At 41.3% G+C, this 26,855-nt stretch overlaps 1 protein-coding gene across 3 annotated transcripts in view; it reads left to right on the forward strand.

The window, feature by feature from the left end:
• LOC143343203 (uncharacterized) overlaps positions 1-24,771 on the forward strand; it is a 30,997-nt gene extending 6,226 nt beyond the window's left edge. Inside the window, exons 1-7 of one of the 3 annotated variants that reach the window (XM_076767844.1) lie at positions 3,488-3,558; positions 6,200-6,427; positions 9,943-10,074; positions 16,958-17,060; positions 17,122-17,308; positions 22,339-22,420; positions 22,775-24,771. In XM_076767844.1, the coding sequence (XP_076623959.1) occupies positions 6,275-6,427; positions 9,943-10,074; positions 16,958-17,060; positions 17,122-17,308; positions 22,339-22,420; positions 22,775-22,921 (804 nt within the window). In that variant the 5' untranslated portion in view covers positions 3,488-3,558; positions 6,200-6,274 and the 3' untranslated portion in view covers positions 22,922-24,771. Of the gene's footprint in view, positions 1-3,487; positions 3,647-6,199; positions 6,428-9,942; positions 10,075-16,957; positions 17,061-17,121; positions 17,309-22,338; positions 22,421-22,774 lie in introns of those variants that run through there. The other 2 variants (XM_076767843.1, XM_076767845.1) reach the window with 2 other exon arrangements.
• The last annotated feature ends 2,084 nt before the right edge of the window (positions 24,772-26,855 follow it).

Raw genomic sequence — 26,855 nt, forward strand, 5'->3', positions numbered from 1 at the left:
CATTACCAACAGATTCAGAAATTAACACAAGAGGAAGTGGGACAGAAAATGAAATTACAGAAATTTTATTATTTTTTAACGGAATGAAAGCTGTATGGTCCATCATTGGACATCAATCGATTAAGATTATTAAAATACCTAAAGATGTATTTCATTGATACGTATACAGCAAATCCTCTATTTCTTATTTTAAATTGTAATACATCATTTATTTAAAAAATAATTCGGCAAAAACGTATTTGCGACTCGAAATCAGTGTTGTCAGACCACGCATCGGGCGCTACAGAAACTCGTCATTCCACATTCCAGGTCTACTCGTATACCTCGTCTGTGGCATTGCATCCCTATCGATCATGCTCCGTTGGAATTGCTGGAGTGGCGACAATATTGGTTCCTTTCCATGTTCTTCCAAATAGTCTGTGATCTAAGCATCTGTTTTACCCTCTGCGATATTACCCGCGATTTATAAAAATCTTAGATCTTCCAGTTTTAGACACATTAATTTACCTGATAAGATATACTTGATAAGCGTAGAATAAGAATTTGTAATAACTAACGTTCAAAAACAGCGAAAGAGGCCATTTTGAGATTTTGAGATCATTAAAAGTATTAAACTACTTGTGACAAGAAATCGTTAGTTTAGAAATTCGCATTTTTATTATAAAATGATTCGTCTGTTTCATATTACTTTACTCTTTTGTGTGATAAAGCAGGTAGAAGAGGTCCATTTCGATGATTTCATTTCGAAATAAATTGACTCAATATTGAAAACAAATACTCAATTACGTAAATGGAAAATTTTATCCTTTTATCAAAAGTTGTGAACAATTTCGAAACAAACATTCGACTGATTTTGATAGGATTTATTCAATTTTGGAATTGGTAATACAGTGTAATTGTTGATATATGCACTACACAATCGCAATTTCGTAATAGTTTTGTCAATATTAGTATAGTAGTAGTTACTGTAGAAAAGTTCACGTTTCTTCAGCACTAACAGAGTATCATTGAAATTCTTGCGCGTTTCGAACGATTCTTAAAGCGAGCGGTTTATTCCGCGAACTCTGCCCAGTTTGAAGCACTTCCCTCTTGATCCTCGTATTGCTAAAAGTTTTTACGTTTGCAAATCCCTTTTCGTGTAGCCAGCATAACAGTAAAGCAAAGACAGGAATGATATTTTTACAGGACGACACGCCCGCCCTGAAAAAGTAATAGCGTTTCTCGCAAAGGTAACATCTGGTTTTGTGTAAATACTTCCGTTGCAACTTTTCTTTTTTTCCCCCCTCGTATCTGTATACACCCGCAAAGCTACATTTTACCGCAAAACAGTTCCAACCTACGTTTCGTTCTGCCACATGCAGCGCATTAAACGTTTTCCAGAAACGTGTTTGAACAATGTATTTCAACAGCGTGCTCGAATAATTTCTGTCTGTATTTTAAAAGACCTACACGGCAAATCTTTGCTTCGTTCATATTTTAATGCCTAGACCAGTTCTGCTCAGCCTATGGATCGCGAAACACGATGACTGCATTAATCAAGAAATTGATCAAGTTTTTTCTGAATATTAAGAAAATAGGGTGTATTTTAATACGTGTTTAACGAAAAAATTCATTTTACGAGAACCGAGAAATTTAAATAATTCAGTCGATCTAAAAAATTAGACATGTTGAGATATCGCGGAGGTTTCTGGGTAGAAGATATAAATAGAAAGGTTCTTTCGTTTTTAAGATCACTTTGCAAACTATTTTCAAATTCTAGTATGCACTCTGTGGCAACGAAAAGTACCACACGAGATATTTTCTGACGAACAACATCGCATGCTGCATGCTAGTGTGAGGATAAGGTTCTCCATTTTTCCTTATTTGTTAATGGATAGCCTTCGACTCGATGGCCAGGTGCAAAAGGTCAGTGGCACGCGATGGCACGCAATGCTTGTTGAAGTTTACATCAATTTCTCAACAACGTGTACACACGGTGCGGATCAAACAAGTCGTAGAACTACACGCATCGATGCTAAATATACATCGCACGATAATTTCGAGTCTGATCGATAGCTTGAGCATGAAATCTTTCTTTATCGGTTTTTTGATTAATTGTTAGAACGTGGACTGTTGGAAAGTGTGGAATATACAGGGTGTTCGGCCACCCCTGGGATAAATTTTAATTGGGGATTCTAGAGGCCAAAATAAGACGAAAATCAAGAATATAAAGTTTAAAGTTCCGCCCGTACCGAATTTTTTTCTCGAAAATGAGTTTCCCCTGCAACCGAAAATAATTTTTTTAGAACGATTTGAAATTTTTGAATTTAATTGTTAATAACTTTTTAACGAAGCCTCCATCAACAAATTGGTATCTTGATTTTCGTCTTATTTTGGCCTCTAGAATCCTGTATTAAAATTTTTCCCAGGGGTGGCCGAACACCCTGTATATGAGAAAAGTAAATATAGTGATAGGAGGAAAGGTCGCAATTTATTATATTTTGTGATTTGTACATACATGTTTTTCCGTAAGTATGGTTACAATTTACTCTTAAATATTTGAATCGAGATAGTACGATATTCTGTTTTGTAATTTCTCCTATAATTTATGTTTAATTATGTTGCAGATTAATACGTGATTTATCGAAGGGGCCGAAATTACGGTCGAAAGCGTTTTGATAAAGCTGCAATAACGTTGACAGAGATTAATTTAACGGTAAATGATAAATGTGTTACAACATTGTGTATTTTTAAGAACCACATAATCACACGTTTTGGTTGCAAATTTTTTTCTACTAAAGTAATATTTCATGTCAACTAAATTGTGTTTTCATCAATGCAGCATATAAGTTTAGTGTTGGCCATGACCACGACCCCACACTATTTCAGCTAAACTTAAAAGCCTTCGAGGTGTGTAGATTAGTGAAATAGTTGACCTTACGTTCTTACTTAGGATAATAAACGGGTTAATCATGCGCGCACCCCTTTTGGAATTAATTAAACTTTATGTTAAACCGAAGGTTACCTGTATTTTATAATGCAAGGCCTCTATCCGATTATGATTCCTATGCGTAATCGCATTCGTAGATTTTTTTCCAGAATTATTCACGTAAATCCCAACTGCAAAATTAACTAAATAACCATTAATCCCCTTCGACGTTAGTAATAATAAATTATATCTAATGACTTCAGTCTCGTCGCTGTCCTCGACTCCGATCAACGAGTCCCGGTTACACGACATAAACTCCCTCCCCCGTTGGTGTTTAAATCGTAGTTACCCTGTTTCTAAACCACTGTCCGCCGCCAGCACTCGTAATTTTTCGCGAAGTTAGGGGTGCTTTCGTGCACCCCGACAGCCCTGTTCACGAGCCAGCGGCAGTCGAAGGTCGAGCGTTGTGTATAGCGATGTAGTATAGGGGTAGACGGCAACGGCGTAAATCGTGACGCATATACTAGCGGCGTACGTCGAGGGGGATGTGCCGGCATGCCGGGGGAATCGACGTCGGCAGGCAGAACAGGGTGGCTGACTCGGACGGGGGATTCGTCGGTCGGTTGGCAGTCGCGTGCTCTCATCGTCAGGTGAGCAGCTTTTGTACGGATGTAATCGGTTTACCAAAGTATTTTCGCGAGTTGCCGCTGGTTGCGTCGCTGTCGAGTCCTCGTTACTGTGAGTATTAGTCCGAACATGTTAACATTAAGGTGGTAGTCCCTTTTTTTTTACGGCTAGAAAAGTAACCATTCTTAGGGAATTTATTCCGAACGAACGATACGCTCCACTCGTTCGATGTTTTTACTATTCACCGAGTTCTTATGGTACGAGGAATATTTTTTTTTATGCGTTATGAGTATTATTTTTCCACGGTGGAAAATAACGGGTTCTCCAACAATGGAGCTTTTAAATGTAACGAAAACTACGAAAGATTGTCTGGTGTTTATTTTGGTATACATGAAATACAATATCGTTTAAATGACCGCCGCAATTGCGTTTGGTGGAGCGAATATGATAAACCAAATTTTCGATGACTCTGACGCATAAATCAGGCGGTATCTCACCAATAACACGAATTATGTTTGCTTTGAGATCGTCAATAGTTTGTGGTTCGTTGGAATAAACAAGAGATTTAACATAGCCCCGCATGAAAAAGTTTTACGACAGTTGAAAATTGCAGCTCTCGATATAATCTCATTATTGAACTTCTATCAAACGATCCGTTCAATAGATCACCCTACTATACATCTCAATTTTTTCTAGTACTCAAATCCAATCTACTGTACCAATAATTTGTACTTTCGTTTAAGATCTTTGTAAGCTTAATAGATTTTAATTTAACGATCGCAAATGAATCAGATTTTCTCTTCTCGCCAGGACACGATGATTAATCGTATACGGGATGTTTTATTCAAGCCTGTTTCATTTTTTATGAAGCAGAAAGCGATTTCGCGAGGCAAATTTGAAAACAAAAACGCAGCGACGATCAATGGTTCGTTAAAATTTAATTTCACTTGAAAATTATTTACACGTCGGAGGATTTTGTTTCTCTCGTATTTGGGGACCCGCGCCGAGTATTTATCATAAAAAATTATTGTTATTATTCGGTATTTTTCGGACGAGCAGACGAACGGAAACGAAATTTTCATTAAATTCGAGGAGTTCCGGATACCGTTGAGACGATAGTTCTTTCGTTATGAAAATGAAATTCGCCAAGTATCTCGTAACAATGCCGTTGCTACCAGATAAAATGATATTGATGGCATTATGCAAGCATGCCTCCAAGTCCTTTCATTTTACCTCCAGTCATTCGCATTCCGCGCGTCGCGAAACGCTCGGCCGCTTTGCAAAGACATTTTTATGGATAAATCGATGGACGAACTTTCACGTTCTCGTGTTGTTTTTATATTATTCATGACTATATTCCACGTTATTATATGTCGATACTACCGAAATAAATGGAGTTTTATCGTACTCGATAAAATTTATTGTTGCCTGCCCCGACGGACTTTAAATATTTATTCAAATATTAAACGTGACAACGTATGACGCAAAGATCGTAAAATATATTTTGTTCGCGCGTCAATGTTTTGTCGTGAATTTTGACCGTCGAAAAGTTCACCGAATTAATATCAAAAATCACGATCGGAACTTGTTCCTTTCTTTGACAAGAATACAAAATTTTTAAGAGCGTAATAATTTTTGGTACATTTTTTTTTAATAATTTTGCTCTTGAAATTGGAAACAGCACGAAACCCAAATGTGCGCTCACTCCTCTTCATTTTCCGTTCTACGGAGTATTCGTTACTGTCGTTATTATTCGATGTTTTTTCCGCGCATTGAAGTCGGCAGTACGCAGAATAAATTGAAACCCTTCAACACCCACTTCGCGATGAATATATAAAGTATACGGTTGTAGAAAATAAACATCGTATTCCGGGCAACCTATAAAATAAATACGAGCTGTCCCCTGCACGTAGAAACTCAGTTATGGAGGCGTCACTTTTAACTTTTCAAGGAAGAAAAACACGGAGGGTTGATTGATCCTCGTGTCTGCACGAAGATAAGTTCGTGCAAACGAGATAGTCCCACACATCGACCGCGTAACAATACCGATGTCGTGTTTCCTCGAAGAAGGATAATATCTTGTTAAATCGATAATAGATGATAACGACACGGATGCCTTGTTGCTATATTTGAAACCGCTGGCTTTATCCTCCAAACTATATAATATTTTTAGTACCCGCGCCCATTACTTGAGATAATTTCTCTGTTATCTGAATTATACGATAATTAGAGTGACTAGTTTACAAAATTGCACAGTTATTGGTCTCTATAACGTACGAATTATTACAAGCATTACGTAACGCAATATTATTCGTGAATTTTCTTGAACGAACAGTCGTGTATCCCTGTTGGCCCGTGTAACGGATTGCAGCACATAAAATAGTGGGCGTGGCTAGTAGGGATCGTGGTAGGCAGTGACCTTGACAGGCCAATTATTTCTACCTCGACCCGAACAAGAGAGCCGATCAGGAACGATCGACTCGAGCCCCTGTTGAAGCTGCTTTGGACGCTATCGATCTTAACCGGCGCGTTACAATTGCCGCGGAGACAATAGCCCTCTTTACAATTCTCAACGAGCGACAGAAAGTCTCTCGCGACCCTCGACTAGTCCGGCCGAGCATGGTCGTTTCCTGCATCTGAGCGCAACATCCATTTGATTTTCAGAGTGTCCGCTCACGGTTGCACGCGATGCTCGTGATTTGTTCGTCCTTTTATTAAGAGGAAGGCACCGGGACCGAAATGGCGCAGGAAATCCCGGAGACAACTTACGTACCGGAAGCCGTGGAGGTTTCCAGAAAGGAGCGGGAACGACGGGCCGTTCAGGACGGGACGGTGTTGTGGAGGCGGCGAAAGGAGGAGTTGCAACGTCAGAAGCACCGCGAGCAACGTGAAGTATGCGTCGTAAACGGCCTGTTGTGCTTGCTCGAGCACCGTTCGCGTCGCTGACCGCACACTTTTAGCTTTATTTCCAGCCTGTATCGCCGCTGATCGGATAAAGATCAGTCGCCAGACCCGTGTCGCCGGCAACGACCCTCTATTTTCACTGGTTATAGCGGGTTGTTTCGAAACTTCGACGATAGTCGCAGGAAATTTACGACCTTCTGTAACAGATTTTACGTCGACTTGGCTCCATTTTCTCCGGTGTATCATTGATGGAGCGTTTGCACTGTTGCCTCGAAGATAGTTCGGAGAATGGAGAGTCGAATTCGAATTCGAGCACAATTCGAGCCTGGAACTCTTGACAGTGTTGATACGGTCTTCGAAGTTTCGAAAACTTTGCAGATCCGAAGCGATTGGGAATCCCATCGCCAGGGTAGAACTTGAAGCGTATATATTCATCCCTCGAAACCAAAAATAATTAAATTTTTCTTATTTTGGCCTCTAGAATCCCCCATTAAAATGTTGCCCAGGGTTGACCGAAAAGTTATTCACGTTTAAAGTTACGCCTGTAGAACGTGAATAACTTTTTAACGAAGCCTCGTTACGAAAGACACGTGACGAAATTCACGCTGTATTTTCGAATTAATAAGGAAGCTAGTAGGCTTCGATGTAATTTCTGTTCGCTGTCGTTCCTGCTGATTGAGTAGAAACGGTTCGTCGACCTTCGTTACGTGCCTATTTCGGAGTTCCCCTAAGCCGCGTCAATGGCGCGCTGATGCACAAGTTTATGGAAATAACCGACGCAGTGGCCATTTATCGAAAGCCAGGAAAACTTTCGGCCAAGTGGTTCGCGTTGCGTTCCAGACCGTTGCAATCGGATTTTCATTTTCTTCGTCGAGATTTACGCGACGCGCGGGACCTGAAGCGATTTCGTCGAGCGAAATTTGTATAAACTGTATCATTAGCAGCTGCGCTGTAATTACCGCGTATATATTTCGTCCTGGGAGTAGTAAGAAATATTTCACTAACGAGCGCAAACGTTTCCACGATTTAATAATACTCGGGTGTAGCTTATTGTTACTCGAACTGCGTTTTCCTCGTTTAGTGTATCATTTCTAACGATGTCTGACGGGAACGTAATGTTACTAGTGAAAGTATCCATAGTTCGAGAAAATATTTTACTGATTTCAACGACGACTACGAAAAATAATGATTTCTTAAAATTTTCTATGCGTTATATTATTATTTTTGTTGGTATGAACGAATGAAAATAATTTTTCAGTTCGAAAATGTTTGTCACATTAACGTAGAGAACGATTAAGAAATTATTGAATATTTTCGTAGGCATAATGATCACATAAATTCGCCCATTATTTCTAGCTCGCTAGGAAGAAATTCTAGCCCACGGTGGTTCGAATCGGAGTCGAGGGAAACAATTTTCCTTCTTATCGTCTTCCACTGGGTGAACGCAAATAAAAGGATCCTCGAGCCCTTTATAATCAACGCGGCGTTAAATTTTTAATTTTAGCCCGCGGGTCCTCCGCGTACTTTATAGCGCGTAATTTCGCTTTAAAAAGGTTGTAAATATCCATTTTACACGAAGGCGTCAAGAGAGGGTATTATCAACGCGCAGGGTCGAGATTTCTTTTTTTTCTTTTTTTTGGCTGAGGAGAACAATTTCTGGCAGGAGATTCATACGCGTAGAGTCTTACAGAGTTGCAACAAAAGATTTAAATATTCAGGGCCGTTAAAGTGCATCCGAATTACTTACCTCTTTAAATCGGATTAAGAACAGCTGAACATTAGCATGCCACAAAGGCTCCGTGGGGAGATTGTCTTCCAGTGTAGTAATAAACACGAGCTTTTGCGTGAAGATTATGGCGATAAATCAACCAGAGCTTCGAAATATTCGAAGGGAAAGAGTCCATATCATCTCTTTCAGTGTTTTACACACACGTTTATAGGTGATTATTAAAAATAATCAAAATTATAATCGATAACGTTATATTTAGTAAATATCAATTATTCTAATCGTTAATTTGTTTCTGTGCTATAAAAATTCATTGTAGTCTACCGTAAGTTCGGTGTTCGTCACTGAATAATATAATAATTTGTTACATATTAAACGAGGTGTATTATGACATTGATTAACTATTCCTTGTTTAATATGTTATTGTACATTGATGGTATAGAGTATTATATTATTTAATGAAAATGACCGAAATTATCAACCCCAATTGTTATAATAAGTATTAAACATATGGAGAACACAATAAATTTTTATGCAAATTCACAAACTATGCATTTTTCTCACGAGAATAATCATCGTTAATTTGTTTTCAAAGAATCCTCTGCAATGAAACATTTTGTTTCAGCGTATAGTGTCTCTTAAATTGTGCATATATTAATTACAGTGAAAATCACCGGTAGAATTTAGGAACATTGGATTATATTCGTATAACAATGTTATAATAATAGACAAGCTGCTGAGCGCGTGTCGAGGAAAATTGTTGTTCAATGTATTTCGAGTTTCCCGGAGTATTGATCTCGAGCGTGAGTCCATGATAAAACGGGAGTTTGAGTTCCGTTTAAATCTTTAGCCGGTTTTTAAAATCCCGTTGGACCACGATGAAGGATTCTTCAAAGCGAGTTCTCGATCAGTCTCGGATGCTGGTTCTCTAAAACGGCTCGGACAATAGGGTCTCGATAAGGGTGCAGTAGAATCAATCAGTGCAGTGTCAGACAGACGAAATCGTCGGAGTACAGAGTCGCCATTGGCGTAGTCACCCTCTAATTGAGGGAAAAAATACTCTGAAATGTTCTACGATATTTCTCCCTAATAAAAATATTAGTAATAAAAAATTACTCTCGTTTTAGGACAAAATTTCATGCTACATGGTTAGACACTCTTTTACTTTACTCCCCCTTTTACGGGATTGTTTCTGGGAACGTGTTTTTAAACGGTTTCTATTATTTGTTGGATCGCCCGAGTGTCGTTTTGCGAAGTAAATATTTGTATTCAAAAATATCATCGCAACAGATGATTCCATTCGAAACTTTTTAATTTTATTTTTAACTATTAATTCTTTTTTACTTCTGGAGTCGCTGTTTTTAGTAAAACTCTCTATTTCGGAAACAAATTTGTTTCTAAATTAAATGTTTGCGCTGCCTATTATTTTTTCAATTATAAGAGTGCTGTTCTGCGTGATACGTTTTCGTAGGTATTAAAAAATCTCAATGAAACAATAGATTCTGTCCCATTAACTGTTCACAATTTTCAATAAATTTGTAATCAGTCATTCCTTTTACCTCAGAAATTCTATTTCGGTTAAAACCTCTTTTTCGGGAACAATTTCGCGTCTAAATTAAATATCTGCTATATAAATTGTTCATTAGATTTTCGGGATCTCGTTCGACGCGATAACAATTTGTCATGCAAGTTAAAATTTCATTTTACCGAGTTATAATATTTTTAGTTAACCGAAGAATCGGACTTATAAAACCGTGACTTTTTCTTCTTTTTTTAGCTGCAGCAAATCTTGGAGAATTATTCGCCTTGGGGTAAGCCTGGCGGGGGTGCGCCTTGCGCAGCCACCCTTAGAAAGAAAAATGTACCGCTGGAGCCCCCGGAGCCTTCCAAGTGTCAGAATTTCCGTCAGGTAATGTTTCAAACAATTTATACAGTATTTAAGCATTCGAATACACGCGTTTCAGGTAGGAGAAACGTAAATAACGGTGGGGATCAATCAGTAACAAGTAAGGCAGATTTTGCAACAAACGAGACAGTATTATATTTTCAAGCAAATTCCACTGATCAGAATAATTTTCTTCTATTCGAGAGCTCAGTTTTAGCTGCTCGAAAACCATCCGTCGTGCTAAATATTCGTAAAACGCGCCAGTTAAGTTACAATTTTCGTGCTTTACCCTCCATTTGCAGAGGACTCGATTTGTTTTAATCAACGAAATGCACTCGACTCGATAAACAAGTTTCCCGTGGAAACGTTGTGCAATGTAATTTGTGCAGCCACTCGGGACCATCGATATTATTATTAAAAATGACAAATAATGTAGAATGATAAAAACAAAGCAAAGGTTCGATCCCCACGCATTTTTGTCGGTCTACTTCCGACATTTTTTATTTTATTTGGTTCTCGCATTATAATTATTATTGATTTGTATCGAATGTTTCGCGATTGGACTTTTAAGTATTCGATCGCGAAGGCAACATTTTGAACGAGCACTCTTCGTGCGGAACATTCTATCGCGAAACAGTGTCAAGTGGCTCGATGCGAATCGAATTAAAAATCCTGGTGTTTCTACGCCGTTGGACGAACCGACAAAAGGGGGCATTCTTTCACAAATTGGATGTTATTCATTTATTACACGCGGCGTTAAATTGAAAACGAGCGAACCGAATCCACACGAGAGGCGCCCACGTTGTAATGCTTGACTTCTTTTCAAATTAATCGCGTGCGCATGTGCCTTCGTTAATTAATACCTCGCAGCGGGTGGATTCATTCAAAAGTTCGAATAGTTCGATCAATTTTTATTGAATTCGGATTGTGTCAGAAATTTTTGCAAAATTCGACCTTTGACCAGAATATTTGTATACTTTTTAAAAACTGTTTTACAAATCCATACAGATTCTTCGAAACGAAGTCACATCTTCGCTCGCAAGGATGCCTGAAATTATTAATATTTACGCGATCCAATTCTTTTTTTCTATTCTAGTGCATCCTCTGATTGGGCAACGGAACGCTCGAAATTCGTTTACGGGCACATGAATTACTGATTTTCAATCCGACGTTCCGATTCCAAGCAGCCCTTTAAAATATACACGCCGCCAATAATTATCTTCTTGCCTTCGCGTATTATTGAGCGAACTGGCAAACACGGATCCTGGCCAGTGCTACGGTTCCTCTGTAAATAAACGCTGCATCTGAAATTACAAGGCTACGGCGGCGCTTTTTTCCCTCGTCCCCATAAAAGTTGATTTCGTTTTCCAGCGCAACGAGACTCATTTTGCATTCGTTAACGGAGCACCGTGTCTCGTTCGGATCTTCGTTAAAAAGGCTTTTGTCGCGATATTTAATTATCGTCGACGATTCGGTAGTAGGTACAGTCATCAGTCGTCGATATTTTAATCTAAAGAAAATAGAAATAAATAAAGTAAACTTCAAATCCATAAAACACCACGGATATGTTCTCGCCTTTCTACACAAACCACCTCTCGAAAAGTGACCCCAGCAGTCGCATGACGTAAGATTCTCGAAATTCAGGGCACGAAGATCTACGCGAAGCAATATCATCCCTCTACGTGACACAGTATAGAAATACAAGATGCTAAAGGCGAACAAGATCCAAGGTTGCTCGCGAAATTAGGGCGGTTGTTTTTGCAGGGAGCAATTCGCGAGGAAGGATGTCGTTCCGTAGCCTTATTATCGTTGCAAAATCGGGGACCGTTATCGGCGTAAAGAAGGCTTCTCTATTGGCCGATAATAACCATGCAAACGTTTGCCCTCGACGTGTTTCCGGGGACGCGAACAGGCGTTGCGGTCGTGATTCGAGAACTAGTTCCGAAGACGATTTGCAATTCAAAGCTTAAAAAGTGGTGTGCAGAGGTTGGCTCCGAGCCGCATATTTTGTCGTTCTGGGCTTGGGACGTGTGATTGCGCGGGGAAATTGCGAAATATCTGTTTTTAGCGTCCATGGTAATCAGTATCGAGGACCTTGGCAATTTAATAATAGACGCTATAATAACCTTTGCTTCAAATTAGAAATTCAATTATTTATTATCACCTCAAAAATTAACCCCCATTTTTTATCACCCTCTACATCGTACCGTTCCCTTATTCCGTATAGTTTATTGCACTCCTAGCCAATTTTATATTCCGTAATTTTAGCTTGCCGCTGGCGAATCTTGAACTTCCCTCGCGAACAAGTCTCTGAAGTTTCTATTTCTCCATTATTCACAACTTCATTATCGGATATATCAGCTTCGCTCACAAGTAATTACGTTCTCCTTTTATCGTGCGTTAAACCAACACGGACATTTTGCTTGTAGAAAAGAGTCATAGTCCTCCCCTGTTTATTTAAGATCAGAAACAAGTCTAGGACTTTCCAAGGAATCGAGACCCAAACGTCTGCAAACTGTTCTATATTTGTGATTGCCTGTTCAATCTTGTAAGAAACAAATTTAAAGTACCTCCATCCAAAAAGGATAACAGGAATCCTAAACGTGGGCATCGATTCCGAACTTCGAAAGTGAGATTACTTACGGGGGGCGGGAGGGTGTATAACCCGATATCTCATTCCTAATTCTCCAAGTGTCTGCCCCGATATTTTTCTTGGAGTTTTGGGGTCGCAAAACTTTCGCCGGAAGTCACTTCCATTGCGTTTAATGTCACGCGGATCGATGTATCGAGAAGGTAGTCATCTCTGGATTTCACTCACAAAGGGTCTTGTAAAATATAAAGTAAGGTACACGCGTTTCAGTGTTTGCGTCAAACCTTGAAACTATTTGACGTTTCGACACCTGATTGTACATTTACATTTAGATTAAAAATGTTATTTACTTCGAAAAATAAAATTGGAAAAATGTTCGTTGCTCTGCACATGTCGTTGGTAATATATTGGGAACAGTAATTTATTGGACTTTCTAGAGTAATATTTTTATCCGTGCTCGAGCATAATCGATTTATTTTGAAACTTAAAATATTGTACAGCGTCAGAAGGTGATAGAAAGACAGAGGGGTGGTAGTCATCGTTGATAAAATTCCGCGATATCATCGTTGTCACCTCGCTGATGACGTTGGCTTTCATTAACATCTCAAGCGACCTCGTGCACGAAGCCTTTCTGCCAGCTCGTTCATGGAATATGTATTACGGGGCGTATCGATCGGCGCGCGTCGATATTCTTTGCACCCTTAACGACATCTTGTTAACGAACTTCGCGCCGATTCTTTCCCGGATAATTCTTAATCGTTCGGTAATTTGCTGGGATAATTTCGTCTCTGGGAAGTGGAAAGTTGCGTGAGTTTAGATTAGAAGTCTCTCGTAGGGACTTTATCGTTGACCGAGATTTTTCCCCGGGGAATTTTCTTTTTTTTATTTCAATTTTATTCGTTTCTTGGAACTCTTTATTCGGAATAATGAGAATTACCTCTCTCTGCTGACAAACTTTTTAGAAATTCTCCAGCGTTTATAAAGTTAATAGCAGGGTGTTCCGTTTCCATTTTTGTCATGGATTTAAAAGTAATTCGTAGCTTTTTCATTCTGATTTTTCCAGAAAATCGTAAAAAATTTATTTTTGGATAACTCGATAGCAGCGTCAGTTTTTTGTCTAATTTCTTCTTGGCGGTTCCGACGATCGAATTTCCGAACAGAAATTTCATATTGTATTTCGAGAACGAACGTTGACCTGATCCAGTGCATCCAGTCGTTTTCACGACAATAAAATTACATTATAAACGATCCGAAATGATCCAGGTTTTGTCGTGACGACGGGAACAAGAGGCATTTCGTAATGGACTTTCGTTGTAGGGCGAACGTGAAACATCTTTTTGCCGGCAATAACGTGGATAAAGAGAGAAAACAGTCGACATAGTCGGGTGTTCGACTCGTTTCCAGTCGAACTGTAGAGGTATCGTTCTCCGATCACGTAGAGCCAAGAACGTTTCGTAGAGAGAAAGTCGATTTCTCTTGGCGACGCGAAAATCATCGCGTCAAGGGAATTTCTCAAGAATTTTCTTAGAAAATTCCGAAGAAAGATAGAGGTACTTCGTTGTCCTTACGTTTCAAGGATCAAGACATTGGTCATCTGAGCTCGCCGTCGCCGAGAATTTAAAAATACCGTCAACTTTCTAGCTTTAGTGCTCTCCCTGCATCATTTAATTTAAAATTAAAACGAAGTCGATATTTTCGTTGGTATTTGGGGAATTGTAATAGTTTATTCGAACCGCATATGTAGTACAAAACGAGAATTAATTGTAAATCATAAATTACAAGAACGTGGAAGTTGATATGTTCGTAACTTTGTTTCACTGTATTTTTAGCGTATTCTACGTATTAGGATAGGTCTTATTAAACACATCCCGTTAAATTCATGCCGGTAGATACATTCTGTATATCAAGTGCAATGATATTCAGCGCGCGCCCAAACTCGAGGTAGTCGGGTTGCGGATGTAGGAAACGAACCTTGGAAACTGCTTAATATGCTATGACGCCGTGTGCTTAGCTGGCGCCTCTCTGGCCGTGGGGTCGTCCCGGTCCCGGTGGAGTTCCTTGGAGGGATCCCAAGTTGCTGGGTGTGCGGTTCCTCGAATCCCTGGTACGCGTATTCCTTGATTGCGTTAAGCACGAAGATCCGCGAGCGATCAGCTTGTTACGCTGGCTCTCTTCTTCGCGGTTAAGCTTGCCTGGAAATTAGGGAATGTTTACACCAAAGCGTCCACGACACTTTTCATCGGTACCGCATATCTAGCTCTGACCCCGAGGTCGACCCGCTGGCAACTTGTTTATTGCTTTGTACATAGAAACGCAGCAAAGTCGAGCTTCGCCCACTCTTTCCCGGAAATAGACGTCTGCAAGGAGGGTCATGTATTTTTCTAGCTACGAGTAAATTGGCGTGCAATATTAAAATGTTCACGAGCTTCTGTGCAGGGCTGTTGCTTTCTTTAGCGAATACTTTTTCCATTTACCGGTACACCCTTTTCAAACGCATGCAGCTTGAAACTTTCCTCGATGGTTTCTTATAATACTCGACGAATTCAATGGTCCTTAACGTTGTGCCAAAAAATATTCGCGGTCCAGACCCGAGTTAGGTTAATTGGGTTAACGCGGTACTGCGCAGGCTCGAAAGAACCGACAGATGGCGCTACAGTGGGAAGCGTGGAGGGGGTAGACGCCCGCTGTGGCCTTGGGCGGCCAACCGAACGGTCGTTTGTCATCGATAGAAAATTAAGAATACGACATTTTATGATTGTCCTTTTGAGTCCATCGGTGTCGAGGGTCGCAAAGTCCAAGGTTAATATCGACAGTAGTCAACATCTACGCTTTGTAGCGTACCGTTTCCACGGTCGCGTCAAAGTTACTTCGTAGAAACGAACGCAATGGCTTGTGCGGGCGTCAACAAGACAGCCGCAGATTTTTCCATTGGTCGGTGGATGTCACCGCACATGGGCGACAGCAAACACCGTTTGAAGTGGAAATTATACGCTTACATTTACGTCCTTTCGGGACGCGTCGGCTGCGTTTCCGTGGAGACGCGGCTCGAACCGAGCCCCGGCCCCATCCGGCCTCTCAGACCGCGCCAAACGATCCCGCGGAGTGAAACTCTTAATTTTTAATTAACCGCCGGTAGCATCCTCGAACGGCAGACACATAACCGTGCCGCGTTACTGCGTAATTGAACGATCCTCCTCCGGCTAGTTTCCGCGGCCAGAAAGTTTAAACTGAAATTTATTACCGCGTTCCACTTTGGCCAAGTTTACTTCTTCCTGCGCGTAACCTCGTTCGCGCTACACTCTTTTCCTTGCGTCATGCTCTCCTCTCCCTTAGTCTTCCTCATCCTTCGGCCGCTTTGGTCCTCTGCATCCTGCATCCTGCTTACCCCTCTGCTTCGCGAATCGGTTCCCAGACACCAATTTATGGCGGATGGATTTATGGTCGGTTTCTGTTTTTCTTCGCAATAAACCATGCGGTCCTGTTGCACCCCGCCGGTTAACTAGAATGACGTTGATGGAGGATCTAGTTGGTCGCGTTAAGTCTGTCTAAGTGAATACCGATCACGGGCCGAGAAATTCTTCCGGACAGCTTCGTTATCCTTTTCTTCGATTCAAGATCTTAAGAACTGGTGTTTCTTTCCAAATTGTGTACCCGAAGACTATCGATAATTTAAAACTTTGCAAGAATTATTTCTCTCTTCGATTGATGCGGTGTTTGAAGTTCAGAAATTTCGGTCGTTAGCGCAGTTCCGTTTTAGCTTGATCAAAGTTTGACGTCGTGCCTGATGGAACTGCGGCGATGGTTTCAGTATTGGTCCGGGATAATGCCAATCAAGATATAATTCTAATTTCAGTTTCATCAGATTCTGGGTCAACGGTGACATTGACTGAATTGTGCCACAGCTTTCATCGAGATCTGACGCAATGCCTATCCTGATCGAACTGCAATATCATTCCTAGGTCTCAGAATACGGTCTCTGTTAGTTTCACCTGATTGTAGGCTGATCTAAAGCGACATTAATTTCGGACAAACTGCAATGATAGCTTCATCAAAGTTCACGCTAATGCTGCTATTAACAGGATTACAATACCAGTTAGGATCCAAGTTAAAACATTGACCACGTTACCCCTGACCTTCCAATTCCTGAGGCTTCGTTCATCGGATAGAATTAGAACTCTATATTTGCACAAAAGTCAAGGATGGAACTCGCAATGTTAGAGATCGTCAGCACCCAGCACGAAACGGAATCTAAGAATAGGATTCTGTTCCATTAAAATTGCGACAGCTGTGGCGGGTTACCGTGTTTAATCCTTTCAGGGCTGGACGAACAATTCGACGATCGAGAGATTGCACCGTAGGAACGTTGATCCTTTGGCCGTCACCGATATGAACAAATTCTTCGACGATAAGGCGGAGCCAGGTAAAAAAGAGCTGTTCGATGTTGCTGGGGCAGCTCGTTTTTAGGTCAGTTCGTTTCCCAGGTATCGCCGCGGATATGCAGCTGGTCCAGGATCCCAGGCATCGCTACAACGAGGAGGTTCAGGTGTACGAATTGACCGGGGGTGTGGAATTGGTGCCGCTTTTGACCAGCAGACGTTATTACTCGCAGCCACAAAGCACTCGTCACGTTGCCACCGACGCCACGCGTCCTGGGTATATGATAGAGTCGTACGTATCGCATGGAAATTCAATTTCAATCCACCTTGTTAGTCTCTGTTTCTCCTATATCACATTTTGTTAATGCTTGCTTATCATTTTTTAATTATACTCCTACAGTGTTCCCACTCTTTGCAAATTGTGTGAGATATCTGATTTTGATCGATACACGACAATATCAGAATTATCCAGGTTTATTTAATAATTATTCATAATCGAATATCTCGATGATATAATGCGTCAAGATTGACAGACTTCACGGTTCGATATCAGTCTTCATTTTTGTTTATTTTTAATTTGTTTGAGAAGAGGTTTAAAGGTGACCTTGTCGTTGTAGCTTCAGAGAAAATAAAAATAGAGATATGTTTTAATGCAGGTCGTTCAAGTTTATTTAGCTAGACAGGTCTCCTTCGCAAATAGAAGAGACGAAAATAACAGTTATTCTGCCTATATTGGTTGTTTCTTTTTCGGGTCGTGGCACATTTGAGAGTCATCCTCGAGCTGTAAAAAGACAAAAGGAGTGATCTGAATTAATCAGAGTGGTTCAAGGTTATTTTGCTAATTGCTGTTCCATCTTGTACGGAGATCAGAGACAGTCTGCTGAAATTACGGTCCGAATCGAGTCGACGCGTGTACATATGCTCTGCAAAGCGTTCTCGATGCGCCGTACTGATATCAAAATGCGACGAGCCGTGAGCCTACAATGCAGGTCTGGTTAGCGTTGTTACGGTCCTCGGGGACGGGGGTGGGAGGATGTAACTACATTACAGGTAATCAACCCACTGACCTGAACTCCCTCGACCCCGACAACTTCAGCTGTCGGCCCCTCTCCGCAACGAGCCCCCTTCCCCTCGAATGTTTGTCAACGTTACAGTCTGTCGGTCTGTGTACTCGTCAACACGGTTTTCCTCGCAGCATCTCCGGCTCCGACTCGAAGGCGTTCGGGTAATTACGCGCTGAAAAATCGCTGGAGACGGCTGCCTCGTCGAGCGTTGTCTGTCATGCCGCTCACTTTCCTTTTACTTTCTCCTTCCACTTTAACAGATTGCTTCCCTCCCGCTCTACTACCCTTATCATTCAACAAATTCCGCGACAGAAAAAACCACCAGTCACTTTTGTACCGAACGGTTACTCAAAGAGACGTTACAGCGTAGCCTCTGTCTTGAATCGAAGTCTCGATTTTGAGATACCGCCGCCATGTTTCTGATGTTTGTTATTCTTCGGAACCAGCAGATCATAGACTCTCTGGAATATCGCGTGCGAAAGGATGCCTAACGATCAGACATTTTTCCTGCCTGTACTTTGAGACTCTTTGCTTTGTAACGGGTTTCTAGGATGTTCCAGATTTTGGAGTATTATGGATCGATATATCAATCGTTTCGACATTTCTTCATGATCGAAGTCGTATTATGGCGGACGCGCGTTATTGTTTCGTCGTGTTATAACGGTTAGAAACAAGATCACTGGGAGACTGATGTATAATGGGACACTTTGATAACGTTTAATGGAATTCTGTATGAAGCGGTCGCCATGGGTGTTACGTTGTGTATAATATGGTTGGACGCCGCGCCGGCGGAACACTGCTGCAATTAATCACTGTCGATTATCGGCTGCTCCGCGAGGCTGAAAGAAAACAGAAGTGTTGCAAAATTTTTAGTTCACGACTTCTTTCTTCGCAATATTATTAGGAAAAATGTGAAGATTTCTTCGCAACAATTTTTCGTAACAACAAAACCTTTTTATTTTAGTTTAATTTATCTCTTAATTTTGCCTTAACGCGTGAGTTACTGTTACTGTTACAAGCTGACTAATTCTCTAATTCCGGAGGTGCGTCGTTTTCTTCGGGCAATGCGCGAGGTGCACACAGTCGAGCTAAGTCTCGTTTCGTGCTCGCTCCAATTCGTTTCTTGTCTCTGTTATAATGAAGGGACACTTTTTTTGGAGAACGTTCCTCGAGAAAAGAATAGACGATGAAACAATGCGCTGTTCCTATTTCCGCTGACTTCTCGTACTGTTTGCCTTCCGACTGAGGAAAATTTGATCTCGTGCTAGTTCTGATCTCCCTGAACGATTTTCTTTTGCAAATACTCACGAAACGAATCCACGACTTCAGTCGGAGTATGCTTCGATGTTATTCAAATTCTAGTTCACTATTTCGAGTAGTCTCCAATTTTCGATCAACTATTGTTGATATTACTACGATTTTAACCTATTCCGTGGAGACACGTATCGTGTACAAGTAAAGCAAAGTTTAGACAGGTATCTGCAGTAGTTTTTTCTTATCACGTTCGTAGTGGTTGGAAACGTGGTTCAGCGAAAAACGCGTTTAAAGTTTTAAGGTGAGCGTTACTGACCCGTGCACCGCTGGTTTAATCTCTTGTAACTCCTCCAATTTTCGGAGTTACACTTTGTGACTTTTTCACAATATTCTCCACACTTGGGTCTCTCGTATTATACAAAAAAGCAATTCGATCTTTTGAACCTTACAAAGTAGATTAGACCCTTAACGATACAGACTTTACTTATTCGAGAAGTCTCTGAAAAAGTTAACTTTGAAAGTAAAATCTTTCATTACAACGCGTCTGCGCAGTCATTAAATGTCATGGCGGGCAAGACGAAGAAGGAGAAATTGTTTGTTGATCGTTGAAAGCACCGTTGTTCCCAAAGCGTCATATTTTACTTGATTTGCGTGTTGTTTCTTTCTTGTGAAACAGAGGAACACAGATTTTCCGCAGCAAAGAAGGACACTGTTCGAGTCAGCCGATGTAGAATGAGAGAATCGCATTCTCGTCAGAGTTTCTAGAATTTTATTTGCATAACGACCCGCGTAAGCACCCTTATTAAGGGGTAAACACCCTTAGCAGACTGGACCGTGTACGTGTCACTAAGGCAGCGTTATGCTTATCCTTTCTTACATGTTTGGGGCAGCTTAACTCTTTAGAGGTAACGCGCACACGTACCAGGGAATTATTTCTCGCCTACGCTCGAATCGTCGCATAATCCCTAACGGATTTTTGCAACTTCATTCTTCTAACTTAGGCCCTTTTAATTCTTGAAGCAAACAATAAACCATGTAGGAGTGGAATTAAAAATCTCCTATTATTAAAGAAGACCCATAAATTAATTTTTTTTTGCTAAAAGTAATATTCATATCGTTCGTTTTCATTCATGAGGCATAGTATGCTCCAATGAAAGAGTCAAGTCTGGAAATTTCTGTTGGAAAGTAGAGCTTATTAATTTCCTCAAGACGATGAATTTTTTTTGCGAGAAAATATTGAAAGGTTTATGGAACATTGTTAGGATAATATTCGCACAAAAAGATAAATATGGCTCTGAAGTAATGCTGCAATAATTCTCCAAGGATGATAGAAGCTTGCATCGTAGAAGTTAATCCGTTCGATAGAAGCCTGGCAACAAGTATCCGCTAATTGCTTTTGTTTCGTACATTTTCAACGTTAATAGTATCCCTCCTGTTTTCCAGAAGTTTTTCCTGACTTCCAGCAGCTCCCTTAACGCGCTCTCACATTTCATTGCTATGCTTGGCAACTTTCCGAACGCGATACACCAATGAAAGTTTTATAGATCGCGGAAAGCTTATCGAGGAGATGGAAGAGCGTGTCGATTTTTTGTTAAGAGGGAAGTTGTATTACAGCAATGCAACTTTTTCTCGATCGATATCACGAAAATCCTGCTCGATTGGACGTCGAGTGGTTCGTCGAATTCTGTTTCTACGCGTGTCGAAAGCTTTTATAAAGGGGGAATGCATGGTTCAGCCGAAATGGAAACGATCCTTCGTATAAAAATAAATTGGACGCACGGAACAAAATTTTTTTTCGAGAAAATCGATCCTAAAAATTTATGGGACGCGTCTGCAATTTCATACGACTTGGCGAACGTGTCCGACCATTACCGGCTACTTCCACTTGTATTCCGCTAACAAGTTATAGCAGATTCAAGTAGAAATAAAGAGCCACGCGTGCGCCATGAATTTTCCAATTCCAATTGCTCAACAACGAAGGCTCGTATCGAAAATTTTTATTCCACGTTTCCGATTTATTTTTTCGTGAAGGATCACCCTCTGTTCTAACCTTTATAAAAATCTTGTTACATCGATTTAAATTGATACTTTGGTGGAAATCACTCTTTGAATTTTGTTCTCGCGCAATACATTTAAAAACGACGGTGGTTTCGTAACGAAGCGATTTCGCGACAACGATATTATCGTAAGTTTTCATACGCATTGTAATGAGTGCCACGGCCATTATCCGAGCCGGCGAAATCACAAGTTATCGTTCGGAATATTTATGCCGTCGTTCCCTTTGTGTTCTCCGGGCGAAAGCTTCGTGCACAACGAGCCGCAATTTCGCTTGGAATTTCTAGCGCGTACGCGAAGCAATTATAGACTGCAATTTCAGCCGTTTTTGATCAAGCATTTGACGATGTCTGGTTAAACTTCTGGGCGGGAAAATGTTGAGGACGCGCGCGCGCGCGCGGAGCTGTCCGCCTTTGAACGAGAAAATCGAAGGTGAGATCCCGAAGCGTCGCGTCGTTAAGTTTAAATTGCAACTAATGGAATTATTTCGCTTCGCGGAGCCGTAGTTCTCCACATTAGATTAACTGCAAAGAAATGTTGAAAGTAGGAAACTCGCGCAATGTACGTAACCAGAATGCTCCTTCAATCGTGAATTTCACTTTAGTCGCTTCATAATCGTTCGTGTAATTTTTAAATCCGCTGTAGCACGCAATGCTTGAGAACTCAATCTATGCATGACACACTATGAACTTGACCGAAAAGCTCTCTGAGACTGAGTGTGAGAGTTAGCACTGTTACTGTAATTTAAAAATCTATAAGTATACCTTGCTTTCCTCGCTATTGTCGCGTATTTTCATCCACTTGAATTTCTATAATTTTTTGTCTTTATTGTACAGTCGTTAGCATAAAAAATAAAAATATGTGAAGTCACATGTTAGATAAGCAAAGTAGCGGTTCTTGAACTACATCAGCGTTCTGGGAAGCTCATCCGCGTCGCTTTTGTCGGCAGATTACGACCACTGGGAGTCGGGAATCGCGAGTACATCGCCGAGCTCGTCGAGCAAATGCGACGAAAACGGGAACACGCGATGGTAAGTGAAAAATAATTCAGAAGAATCAGCTAACGACGGTCCTAGAATCAATAGTGTCGATTGTAGCAATCTTGTGCATAACCTTTAGCTTTTAGATAAGTTGTAGCAACGTCCAGTTCGTCCTAAAGTAAGCGCCAAATATATTGGTCGGTCTGAAAGAACATAACTTCTGGCAAAAGACGCGGTTCTTAAGCGGCCAAAAGAGTACATTTACGTCACTCGTGATCGGGAAGGTGACTTCGGGCGGCCAAAACATTTGGCGGTAACCTCGAACGGCCAAAACATTTGGCGGTGACGTCGGTCAGCGTTGCAGTGCGCGCGCCTGGCTCGTACAGAGGGCGATTCTCGTTCCAGGAGGAACGACAGACGGAGCAGGAAAGCTGTCGTCGACATTTCGATACATGGAGGAGGCTGTGGGGTCGGCCAGGTCACGGTGCTCCCATAGATCACGCTCATCGTAATAATCTGCACAACATCTTGTATCGTTCGGCCATCTATTGAATTTCGGGATCGCGTCTTGCGTGCTCCCTTCGACGAATTCTTGAGCGGTCTCTTTATGGGGATGGAAAGGATTGCTGTCACAGGGGATAATAACGACCGGGAGTTTACAATGGGGGAACGTAACACGAGCATAAAAAGAACAAGACTCTCGGGGAGCATTAGGGACCGAGACGATCCATGATGGATTGTTACGAAATCGTTCGTGTCGTTCGCGAAGAGGGGAACACTGGCACGAGGGAGGGGATGTCGAGTGACGTAACAGGTGATGTAACTTCGGTGGGGGAAAGATGGAAACGGTGGCCACGATAATACGAAGCAGCGTGCGCTGTATAATTAATTGGCGGTTTTGCATAGAAAGTACTGCGGCCAGAGTGGCCAGAAGGGGAGCGAGTTAGGGGTGAAAGTTGGAACGGGATCAGGTTTTCGGCCCAGGTGAATATCATGGGCGCGAATACACGCTGACTTTTTTCTTCCGGCAGACATTTTAACTGGCACTTAATAGTTTAATGGGTTCGCAGATTAAGTTCGTAGCTGTAGATGAGGTAGAATCGATGCTGATATAAATGCGTCTAGCGATATTAATTAGTCGCAGAAGCACAGATTTTGTCGAATTATCTTCAAAATATTTATTTTTCTCTTGCATAAATAGCGTCTATATGTACGAAATCGATGTCACAGGCACATTAAATCTCCTCAAGCGTACACTGAACCAAAGATATTCTAGGGCAATGTTCCAATCACTGAACGTTTACTTTGGATGTAGTCAAAATTTCAAGTTCGGTTCTTTGGTTCCTGAGACATGTACAGTTTCTTAAATTTTGAATTATCATTTCAAAAATGTACTTTTCGTACTCGAATCTTTACGAAAATGTGAAAGAATTGGTACGTGAGAGAGCCACCTTGATAAAGAAAAAGCACAAAAATTTGTCCTGTTTTAAAAGCTTGAGAATCTAAAGAATAATTCCGTCCAGGGAAACATGGAATGAAAATCAGAACGTATTGGAGATAACTCTAGTCGAGATCGGAGAAGTATTAAATTTCATGAAAGCCCTGCAAAAGCGCGAAAAGACGTTCGATAAAGCAGAAGCGTGCTACGATTGACCATACCTCAAAGGAGCAATCTGTGGCGAAACGCTGTCCGAGCTGATGGTTTTTAAATTTCATGAACACCAAAGAACTCAAATTTGAATGCATGTACAGGATGATTCTTAAAATAGTGGTCGAACCATACGGTAACATATTTTATCGATACAAAAATGTCGTTTACACTTTTTTTAATCAATGAAACTTATAAAATACGCTTTTGAAGTTGAACCCCCTACGTCAGGAACACGCTATAAGTGTATCTGTGTGCGTGAGTGAAATGAAGGTGTGCAGCCCTTTAGGATCGTCAAAAGCAATGTCCCTCGTTACCATCGATACGGCTGCCCTGAAAAAACTTTATTGGTTACCTCAGTTCGCGAGCATCAAAGAGCCTTGGACGAAGAAAGGGTCGTGAAACAGAGGCGTCTCGTAAAACTTGTTTGTAATATTGCATGCCATGCTAAGCAGAAAGCGAGCGTGCATCTGAACGTCACGTTCATACGTCGACCCTGTTCCCTAACATTCCAAGGAAACGCTCGATGAAAATTTCTTTCGGCGCTCTGTCGTCCCGTGAATCGATAAAATTGTGCTCAAAGAGCCAAAGCTGACAGAATATCGATCGCGAAGCTTTTTTATTCTCTATTTAAAAGAAGCTGCGTTAAATTACGAACTATTTTATGTACTACGAGTATATGTTTCTTAAACGTAGGTGCATGGTTTGAATAGTTGAGAACCTTTGACAGTGTTAATAAATAATGTATAATCGATTGCTTGCCTCGATTAGTAATGTCTTGAGCGTTAACAATGATCAAAAGAATGAAAATGTCTAATAAAGTAGAGTACTTAGATGACTTTGAAATTTGGGGATCTATCCCAGATCCAAATATGATTTAATGTAGAATGAATGTTCTGATGTTGTTTTTACCGGAATCCTGATTGGACACATTATGTAATGGTGGGTTAAAATCCTCCTCTCACATCCCTATAACTCGAATAGAACCGCGTTCAGCATCGCATTGCCCGAGGTCGTCGGGAAATGACGGTACCGACAATAGGGCTTCATCAATAAATAAAGAAAAACGTGGAACACGTATACACTACCTGCCTTGCGACCTTCCTTTTCTCTTTGCCTCAATCAGACGCAAGATGTGTTTCTGAACAATGTCTGAGGAAGGATAACCTACGTGAAGCAAGAGTGCGGTAGGATTGGACAGAGACAGAGGATGGAAAACAAACAATCAGTAATAAAATTAAGATACGGATAGAATATTGGGATGGTTTGTTCCGAATGCTGGTCAATATTACGTTGTGTCCTTCTAAAAATATTTATAACAAAATTTTGCACCTGAAATCAACAGTGATCTACGCAGAATTGAAAGAGACATCTTCAAACCAAAACGTCAAACTTGATGCTACATACAATGAAGTTGAAAAAGTTGAGTGGCCACCAACTGGACGAACCTGCAACGTACACTTGACGTGGACGTAACAAATCAAACTTAAACTTGATTAGTATAGTGATGCCCAAAAGTTGTGACCTCAGCTAAGTGGAAGATCGCCCATGAAACGCAACAATTCCACTACCTTGGAACTATAGTGTCGGTAGTAGTGGGCTCCCTCGAGGGAAACATCTCGACGATCCCCTTCGATCGGGCCGCATAATGCGCTAATTAGACGTTAATTGGTGTCCAGTCCTGGTGGTCTTGCTCGTCCTTAATGGGCGCCGCCAATTTAATTTGGTCGTCGTTTGCCGGCCACGACACGGTTTGTATTCCTAAACGCGCACCTTTGTCCCGTGGCCGGCCATAGAGAACGCTCGACTTCATCCTTTCTGGGGTTGCGTTTCCCTCCAACCAACGGAATCCAGAGTTCCCTGGCATCTCCCTGGTTACGATCCCCAGGTCCGAGTGACATCGTAGCCACCGTAGCCATCCCGAAAGCTACCGTTCTCCCCATTGTCTGACTATTGTGTCCCGTTACCGCTGTGTGTTCGTTCGTTTGCACAAGGGTGGGGGTGATTCATTTTCCGCGAAATATCAGTTCCTGCGCCGCATGAATTGCGAGTCGCACGGCCGCGTAAAACCGCCCGTGCTTGTTTCGGCTCTTCCTCCCTTCAACACACCCCGTGTTGCCCTTCTCCTTTAACTTGTCCTGCTCGTTCATCCGTTTCTGTCCCTCTCGCGTGGCGCATTGTCACCGAAATTGGGTCGGTAGCTCGCTGCTGGCTGAAATGAGATACGCGGTCCCGCGGCACACGCGAAAATTGGTCATTGCTATCTACGTTTTTTCCTTTCGACTTTTTTGTTATTTTTTTTTCTTCTTTTTTTGACTTTTATTTTTTATTCTCTGTTTCGTTCCGTTTTGTTTCGCTCCGGTGTCCGATGCGTGTTCAGGCGGCAGTGGAGGAACAGAAAAAACGCCCCTGGCGCTTCCTGTTGGCTGTTTGCGGGTGCTACTTTAATTTCCGGCTTTGCCTTCCATGGGGTGGGAACTTGGGAGGGAGGAGGCAGTGTCCCATGTCCGAAACGCTTTCGAATCGCGTGTGTCATTGTTTTCCAATGTGGGGGGTTGCTACACCCTGGGAGTCTTACAGTCCGAGGGGGATGGCAGGAAAATTGTTATTATTTAAAAAGTTTTTTTGTTTTTTCAAGTTCCATCTGTCTTCGACTTCGTAACGATGATATAAAAACGCGGGTAGGGTTGTTTCAAAGCGGCAAATCAATTTCGAGAACTTTTTTACGATTTAATTAACCCGTCGTGGTTTCTACCATTGTTATTACGTAATTGCGTCCAATATTCCAACGTATAAAAGAATCGAGCATCACGTGATATCATTGCCAAGCTACATTTA

Source organism: Colletes latitarsis, chromosome 7 (assembly GCF_051014445.1).
Source record: "Colletes latitarsis isolate SP2378_abdomen chromosome 7, iyColLati1, whole genome shotgun sequence".
NCBI classification, from domain to species: Eukaryota; Metazoa; Arthropoda; class Insecta; order Hymenoptera; family Colletidae; genus Colletes; species Colletes latitarsis.